The sequence below is a fragment of the Culicoides brevitarsis genome, chromosome 2, assembly GCF_036172545.1.
Source record: "Culicoides brevitarsis isolate CSIRO-B50_1 chromosome 2, AGI_CSIRO_Cbre_v1, whole genome shotgun sequence".
Lineage (NCBI taxonomy): Eukaryota > Metazoa > Arthropoda > Insecta > Diptera > Ceratopogonidae > Culicoides > Culicoides brevitarsis.
This window is the reverse complement of record NC_087086.1, coordinates 40,099,659-40,108,453: the sequence shown is the minus strand read 5'-3', so window position 1 is coordinate 40,108,453 and position 8,795 is coordinate 40,099,659. Positions and strand designations below refer to the sequence as shown.

At 26.3% G+C, this 8,795-nt stretch overlaps 3 protein-coding genes across 4 annotated transcripts; 1 reads left to right on the top strand and 2 right to left on the bottom strand.

Moving 5' to 3' along the window:
* Positions 1-3: 3 nt before the first annotated feature.
* On the bottom strand, positions 4-2,158 carry LOC134831254 (monocarboxylate transporter 12-like). Its single transcript, XM_063844934.1, has 3 exons — positions 1,227-2,158; positions 214-646; positions 4-155 (listed from the first exon to the last, which is right to left on the bottom strand). The coding sequence occupies exons 1-3, from the start codon at positions 2,085-2,087 to the stop codon at positions 40-42; spliced, it is 1,410 nt and encodes a 469-aa protein (XP_063701004.1). The 5' UTR covers positions 2,088-2,158; the 3' UTR covers positions 4-39.
* Positions 2,159-3,438: 1,280 nt separating this feature from the next.
* Positions 3,439-4,495, top strand: LOC134830966 (ATPase inhibitor mai-2, mitochondrial-like). 2 transcript variants are annotated; one of them, XM_063844587.1, is made up of 3 exons: positions 3,439-3,579; positions 3,966-4,021; positions 4,082-4,495. In XM_063844587.1, the coding sequence occupies exons 1-3, from the start codon at positions 3,530-3,532 to the stop codon at positions 4,294-4,296; spliced, it is 321 nt and encodes a 106-aa protein (XP_063700657.1). In that variant the 5' UTR covers positions 3,439-3,529; the 3' UTR covers positions 4,297-4,495. The 2 variants fall into 2 exon arrangements, with proteins under 2 accessions (XP_063700657.1, XP_063700658.1); XM_063844588.1 differs by lacking the exon at positions 3,439-3,579 and adding an exon at positions 3,649-3,724.
* A 721-nt stretch (positions 4,496-5,216) lies between these two features.
* On the bottom strand, positions 5,217-8,335 carry LOC134829670 (carboxypeptidase B1-like). Its single transcript, XM_063842876.1, has 3 exons — positions 8,111-8,335; positions 6,382-6,897; positions 5,217-5,995 (listed from the first exon to the last, which is right to left on the bottom strand). Exons 1-3 carry the CDS (start codon positions 8,209-8,211, stop codon positions 5,263-5,265), a joined length of 1,350 nt encoding a protein of 449 aa, XP_063698946.1. The 5' UTR covers positions 8,212-8,335; the 3' UTR covers positions 5,217-5,262.
* Between the last annotated feature and the right edge of the window lie 460 nt (positions 8,336-8,795).

The window sequence follows — 8,795 nt, the reverse complement described above, 5'->3', positions numbered from 1 at the left end:
TGGAACATTCTTTGGATTCAGCTCATGAATTAAAATTAATTATTTTGTAAAACATTCATCACATTGAGTAGTTTCATAGCAAAGCTCTTCATAACTTTCTCTTCTTTTATCCAATATTTTTTGGTAAATCATCTCAGGTACCCAAATCGCAACAACTAAAAATAAATTTAAATTATTTAAAATTAAAAATAAAAAAATAAATTTTTTTCTCACCAATCAACAAAACAAAAGCCTGCGAATACAAAACCATTTCATAACTTCCCGTAAAATCTCGAACATATGCCAGCAATTGTCCCAAAGTTATCACAAAAATCGCTTTTGCTGTCATATTCAGCCCGAGAGCATTTCCAAATAATTCGGGATTTTTGTGACAATATTCTGAAACTGCCAGATTTTGATGAACAACTGTCGAGGCACGAACCAATCCATAAATTATTGAAACGCTCATCACGACATATTTATCGGAAATTTGAGCGAGAACCAAACGAAGACTTCCAAGTGAGATGATTCCAATGAGAAAGATGAGTTTGCTCGAGAGATGGAGACGATCCGTGAGTATTGGTAGAAGTAAGCGTGATGCCAAGTCAGCGCCTGCTAACATCGACATGCTGAGCGCCGTTTCGGATTTTGTCATATTTGCTACGTTCTGAAAAGGATTTATTACATTAAAAATTTATTTTTGGTTTTAAAAATTATTTAAATCTTATGTTTTTAATTTCTTTAAAATTTATTTATTTTTTTTTAAAATTAAATTAATTTTTTTTAAATAATTTTAATTTTTTAAAAATATTTAAATTTTTTTTAAGAATAATATTTTTAAATTATCATCGAAAATTATTTTTTTTTATTTTTTGCAAAATTTTAATATTTTAAAAAATTATTTAATTTCCTTTAAAAGTTTTTTTTAAAGTATTTCCTTCAAAAATTTACTTTAAAATATTTTTTAATATTTTTTTTTAAACTAAAAATTATTTTCTTTAATTTTCTTAAAATATTTGTTTTAATTAATTTTGATTTAATAAAAAAAAAATAAAATAAATTTAATTAAAATTTTAATAATAAAAAATAAAATAATTAAATTAATAAAAAATATTTTTTCAAAATTATTTTTTTTATTAATTTTCATTTAATTATTATTTAATTATCTAAATTTTAATTAAATTTAATTTTAATTTAATTAATTTTTTTTAATTAAAAATTAATTTTTTTTTAATTTTCAGGCTTACCTGTAAATAATATGGAAAAATCATGGAAAAATTAATCGATGCCGTGTAAGCGAGAGCCAATCCAACTGTCAAGGTCAAAAACGACGGATCTCTCAGTAATTTTAAATCCAACAATTCAAACAACGTATTCCCCAAAGAACAAATTTCATCCCACAATTTAAACTTTTTTGTCACTTTTTCTTCATTTTTTATCGAATTTTTTCTTTCTCCATTAACTTTTATCGTTCGCAGCTTCGTCTTCTGCTTTCCTTTTTTCTTCAGATGCCATTCGACGGGATGAAAAAGACTTCCTCCAACTAATCCATTCCACGCTAAAGCTCCCATTATCATCACAGTGCCCGAAAATCCATAAAATTCGAGTAAATATCGCACGACATGAGGCATCAATGCTTGTCCCGTGCCTGTTCCGGCAACAGCAATGCCCACTGCACATCCCTTTCGTCGTCTAAAATACTGATTTATGGCATTGAATTGCGCTTGAATTATCACGCCGAGTGCAAATCCGACGCAAAACGAGTAACAAAGCAACAGATGCCAAACTTTTGTACTAAAAGCACTCGCGATGAGTCCAAATCCGCTCAAAAAGCTCGCAAACATCGTCAGTGCTCGAGGAGAGTAAAATTTCAGCAAAGGTCCCGTGAGTAAACCGGAAAAATTGAGAAATAAGCTCGAGACGTTCATGACGATGGCAGCAGCTCCGGTACTCGGGGTTATTGATGTGATTTTGTCGCCGAACAATAAACCGAAGAGCGAGACGAGACTTTGGTTGAAGATGTTCGTTAAACTGGCGCCCGCTACAATTATCCATCCGTAACCGCCATCGGGCGCGTTGTTGTTGAGATTTCGGTAATTTTTTGGCATTTACTTTCACTTTTTGAGAAAAAATTGTTTAAAGAGAGACGCAAAACTACTAAAGACGTCTAACTACAACGTAAGTTTTCTAACAAATGATATCAAAGCTTATCTCTGTTGAATCAAGATTTTTTTTTATTTTTTATCGTAATCCAGACATTTATACATTGTACGTCGGAATTTATATAGGTATGTATTTTTTGATATTATTTTTTTATAATTTTTTTTTTAATTTTTTAATTAATTTGTTTATTAAAAATTTTTTTTACGAATTTTTTAAAATTTTTAAATAAAAAATTCAAGAAAAAAAATTAAATTAAATTTTAAAAAATTCGTAAAAAATTTTTTTAATAAAAAAATTAATTAAAATATTAAAAAATCTAAAATTTATCAAAAAAAATATTTTTTTGTCTCAAATAATATTTTGAACCACATTTGAAATTAATTAAAAAATTTTCTGAAATTTATGAAAATTTTATTTTAATTATTTGGTCTTAATTTTGTGAAAATTTTAATGCATGAAAGGGTTAATACGTGAAATTTGCAGTTTTCTACTGATAAAAATTCATTTGTTTGACAACTTGTCATATGATTAGATGAATTTTGTTTATCAAAAGTCTCATCCGGAAAACTTAAAAGATAATAAAATGAGTCATAATTTAATTTTAGAAAATTTTTTAGAGATGAATTCAATAAATTTTGAATAAAATTAAAAACTAAAAAAATTAATTAAAAAAAATAAATAAAATAAAAAAAATTAAATATTTAATATAAAAATATTTTTAAAAAATTTATTAAAATTTTTATTTCAAGTTTTATTTTTTTTAATTGAACAATTTAATAATTTTATTTTTTTCTCTTTTATTTAATTTTAAAAAAAAAATTTTTTTTTGTTTTATTTTTAATTTTTTTTTTTTAATAAAAAATAACAAAATATTAATTTTAATTAATTTTTTTTATAAAATTTTCAACTCAAATTTAATAAAAAATTAATGGAAATAATTATTATCAAAAATAAATTATTTTAAAAGTAAATTATGAAAAAATTAAAAAATATAAAATATCGAAAATAATAAAATTACTTTGTTTTTCAAGTGTTTTCTTAACAAAAATTAAAAAAAAAATAAAAATTTGCAAATAATAAAAAAAATTAAAAATTAAAAAAAAATATTTTTATTTTATTTTTCTTAACACAAATTTATAAAAAATCTAAAAATCCTTAAAAAATAATTTAATTTGAAAATTTTATCCATTTTTAACGTTCAAAACTTTCAAAATTACTCTTATCATCAAAAAAATCACACAACCCTACATTAAAAAAAATAAATTCCCACAGGGTTGTATCCGTCAAATTATTTTTGGAAGAACATTCACGTCACATCACAGACCCGAGCATTAAAAAATTAAACTTTTGCATTTAAATCGTACAAAAAATCTACTTTTGCCTTAAAATGTTACCTGTAAATCGTCAATTGACTAAATTATATCCAAGTTGCATGCGGTAAGTCACTATTTTTCATGAATTTTTAACTTTTTACGCATAAACAAATTACGCACCGGCTAAATTTGTTGATTTTCTATTTGAACAAAAAATGTTACGTAATTTCTAATTTAAAAATATTCTAAACAAAAACAACAACAAGAAGGTGAAATTATCTTATCTTCGTAAAAATAAAATTTTTTGGTGTGAAAGTGATTAAAAATCCATAAAAAAAGTTCAAAATGGATTCTTTGTGTAAATAAAGAACAAAGAAAAAAAGTTCTCGAAAAAATTTCTTGCGGTGTGATGATAATTTGTGGCGAAATTTTTATTTCACAACAACTTATCATAAAATTAGGTTTCTTATGATTCAATTTTTTAATTTATTTTCATTTTCATTCGAACAGCATCGCAAAAATGAGCCAAGTTGGAGAATTCGGAAGCGGCGCCGGCAAAGGAGGCGGTAAATTTTCATTAAAATTAATGAATTTCCTCAAAATAATTTTTAAAAAATTTCTTCAAGGCGGCGGCGGATCAATTCGTGAAGCTGGCGGAAGCTTCGGCAAAATGGAAGCTGCTCACGAGGAAGAATATTTCCACAAACAACGTCAAGAGCAATTGCGAAAATTGAAAGAAAAACAAATCCATGAGAAGAGTTTCCGCGAAGAAGCCATCAAGCAACATGAGGATGCCATTAAGCGTCATGCTGAAGCCATCAAGGAGTTGGAAAAGAAATGAAGTGAACGTTAAAGTCTGAAAAAATGCGACAATCGCGTAATTTGTGCATTAATTTTGTTGAAATTTAGTCATCACAGTAAGATTTTGAATTGTGCAAAGAGACTTTTTTTTAATTTTAACAAATTTTTTACTTATTTTTCTATTTTGGTTGAACAAATTTACTTAAAAATGAAATAAATTGCATGTCATAAAGTGAAAAGCTGAATTTTCCTTGATGAATTTGAATATTTCCTTATAAAAAATTAATTTTTTTGATGAAATCTCATTTTTGTGGTTCAAAAAAGGTAAAGCGTTGCTTTAATTTGATAAAATTATTTAAAAATTGATTTTTTATTCAATCGTTTCAGTATTTATAAGAGAAAAGAATTGAAATTTACTAATTTTCTTTAAATTTTTATTTAAGAATTTCGGATTTTATATAAAGTTTAGGAAAAAAAGTAAGGCTTCGCCTTAATTTTATGAAATTATTTGAAAAGCCGTCAGGAGAAAAGTGATGTATAGCAATGTTTTTCGACGAGACAAACATTGCTGCATCATTAGATTTTTGAAATTTGCACTGGGATTCGGTTTAAATTTGAATTTTCCGTTTATTAAACAAAAAGCCGTTTTAGTCTTTAAATGGAAAAAAATTATGAAATTCTTGGAATCATAAAATAAAGTTTTGCCTTAATTTCATAAAAAAATTAAAATCAATTATTTTTTTTTAAAACTACAAAAATAATAAAAAAAAAACTTTCGATATTAAAAAAAAATATTAAGCTAAAGTTAAATAAATTAATTAAAATTTTAAAAATTTTCAAAATCATATAAAAAATTAATTTAATTTAAAAAACATAAAAAAAAATACTTTTTTCATAAAAAATAAAACAAAAATTTTTAAAAATTCATGAAAATTTATTTCTCAATTTTTTTCATATTTATTATTTTTTTTTTCGAAGAGAATAAATTAAAATTGCCTTAAAAAGTCTAAAATCGTTCAAACGTCATTTCATTTTTCGACTCATTGCCTCGAACCGAATAATATTTCGCAAGATGTCTCGCCATCGCTTCAATTCCGATCCACGTTTCCGACACAAGTCCCGCAATTGCACTTGGCGGCGGATCAAATCCAGCAACTCCGCCGCGTGGCAATTCCATCGTGATCGAAAACGGAATTCCCAAAGCTCCCAACGCATAATCGTCACTGCCTCCCGCTGCGGCATACAAAACATTTGTCGACGATCCAATTGTGTATCGCGTGCCTGTCGCTTCACGAATTGCTTTTCCGCCTGCTTGCGCGAGATCGTCAATTTCCTTCCAATTTTCGGGCAAATCGCTCGTGTAACCCCATGGATACAACAAATAATTGCCGTACGAGTGCAAAGTCAAGTAGAATTTCGCTTGAGATTGGAAATTTTGGAGAACGTTGCGAACAGTTTGCGCTTCGTATTCGGAAAATGCCATTTCGCCGCGATACGTGTCGGAGCAAGGGTCTTTGCTTGCGCCAACGCCGCCCCATTCGAAGCCGAAATTGCGATTTGCGTCGGTGCCGAAGCAAGAACTTGATGAGGGTTTGCGAGTTTTACGCCACATGCGAGCTGTTTGAGTATGGGCATAACCATCGGGGTTGACAATTGGCATAATGACCCAATTGAGGGTACGGAGGATGGCGTCGTGAGCAGTTGCGTTCTCAGCAAGTTGACTGATCATGTAAAGAGCTCTGTGGAAGAAACGAATAAGAGACTGTTAAAAATTTTGACCCAATGCACATTTTAAAATTTTTAAAAATTTAAATTTTTTTCTCCCAATGCAAATTTTAAAAATTTTCCCCAATGCATAATTTGAAATTTTTTACCCAATGCACATTTTAATATTTTTCCCTTATGTAAATTTAAATTTTTTTCTCCCAATGCAAATTTTAAAAATCTCCCCAATGCATAATTTGAAATTTTTTACCCAATGCACATTTTAAAATTTTTCCCTTATGTTAATTTAAATTTTTTTCTCCCAATGCAAATTTAAAAAATCTCCTCAATGCAAAATTAAAATTTTTCTCCCAATGCACAATTTAAAAATTTTCTAATATAAAAAATAAAATTTCCTTACTCTGCAGGTGCAATCCATTCTCGAGCATGAATTCCAGCATCAACAACGATCGTATTTTTGTTCATATTGCCATCGCCGTTCGTAATAATGACAACTGGGATATCCCGATCTTCATAAGACTTTCCGCCGGAGTAAACTTGAACAGTTTTTGGATATCTTTTTTCCAAATCCACGATCCAATCCATCATTTCGTTGTACTTGTAATATTTCGTCAAGTCCAATGAACCAGATTTCTTGTTCAAAGTACGTCGAAAAGTTGGTTTGTTATTTTCGAGTTCCTCCTCATCCAAAGCTTTTTGCAAATTTTCAATCGTAACTTCAAAATCGATGTGATGCTTATCCAAAACTTCCTCAAAAGGCTTTTGCGAATCCGGTTCAACCATAATTTCCGCTGGATGTCCTCGAACTTTGTCGTGTCGGAAGAAATCCAAGCCGTAGAAATCAGCATTTTTGTCTAATTCGCTCAGAACTTCGATATCTTCGTCGCTTTGGGGAACGATTTTGTACACTTTGTAGCTGAAAAAAAAAGAAAAAAATAAATTTTTTGTTAAAATTTTAAAAAATTAATTAAGACCCTTCATATTTTCGACCTTCTTTAACAATCATAGGTAAAGAGAGGCAAGTTAGCAAAAGCCCGAAGCAATTGATTATTAAGGCGAATCTAATCATGTCGAATGTCGCGGATCAACTGAGGACTGAATCAATGTCAAATGAGAAACAATGGAGCTTTTTGATAAAAAGAACAATTGTTTTGATATTAAAATCACAGCTTGATAGTTGAAAAAAAGTTAGAATTCAATTAATTTTCAATAGAAAAAGTCACGTTTTTGTCGCGGGGAGCTTTTGGTCGATTTTAAATTATTTTATTTGTGTCGAATGAACCTTACATAATTTTAGGAAATCAGTTTTTGATGCTTCTTAATAAGATTTCTACATTCAATGAATTAAAATTTGTTTTAAATGACGTCTGATATTCGTTATTGATTCATCGCAAGTGTTTTTTTTCAACCTATTTAATAAAATCATTGACGTCATATTAATATTTTTTTATTTTTAAATATAAAAAAATAATTATTTAATTATTTTAAAAATATTTTTAATATTTAATGTTTCATAATTAATTATTTTAATTAATTTTTATTTATAAAAAATTATTTTTAAATTAATTTTAATTTATAAATATTTAAAAAAAAATTTTACTTAAAATAATATTTAAATTTAATTTATTTTTTTAATAATTTTTTAATTTTTTAAGTAATGAATTTTATTTTAAAAATAAATAATTCGAAATTTTTTTTTTCATTTTTTTTTTAATTTTAATTAAAATTTTTTAAATCAATTTTTATCAATTAATTGACGTTAAACTTTTTTTTATTTGTTAAAAAAATAAAATTTAATTAATTTAAGTTTATTAAAAATTCTAATTTAATTTTATAAAAATTTATTTATTCATTTTTAAATTTTAAATATTTTTTTATTTTTTTCATTTTATTTTATTTTACTTTTTTAATTAATTGAATTCCATAATTTATAAATTTAAATTAATTAATTTTTTTTAAATTAATTCACTTATAGAACAAAAACAATTTTTTTAATAATAAACTTTAGTAATTTTCCACTTTTTTATGCATTAAAATATTTTTTTAAAATTTTATGAATGATTCTTAACCATTATGTGAGAATATTCACAACAATTTTTTATCACTTTAATTTTTTTTCAATTACTCACTTTTCATAAGAGACTTTTTCCTTTGTTGATTTAATTGCACTGCCCAACACGCAGAAGCTGATCGACAGCAAAGCGACCAATATCGTTAATTTTCGGTTCATTTTTGTGTCTTTTCCTCACTTTTTACAATTTTGAAATTAAATTGAAAACAGAAAAGGCAAATAAAAAAATTCAGCTGCTAATTTGTCACAAAAACAGTAAAAAGTGACGACTGACGGTTGTTACTCTAATTACAACCTTATTTATACAGTTTCTTCCGAAAGATAACATACGCCACGATATTATTTATACTAATCAATCTCGATCTCATCAAGTGGTTATATCAGAAGCAATATACGACGCACGTTTCAGTGTCTTATCGGTTGGATCGGGCGATAGCGTAATAGAAGCAAATAGGTATGAGGCGTTGGTTAATTAATTTTATTATTAATTTTGAAGTGCAATTTAGAATTTCCATTGTGAGTGACGCAGAAAGAAAGAAATTTCGAGTGAAAGTTTTTGATTTGTTGTTAAGGGTATTTTTTGCTTTGCTTTAAAAAAATTTGAAAAAAATTAAAAATAAATATTTATTTATTTTAATTAATTAATTGAATTAAAATAATTTAGTTTTTATTAAATTCGAATCAAAATTATATTTTAAAATTTTTTAAAAATTAAAATAAAAAAAATAATTAAAATTATTAAT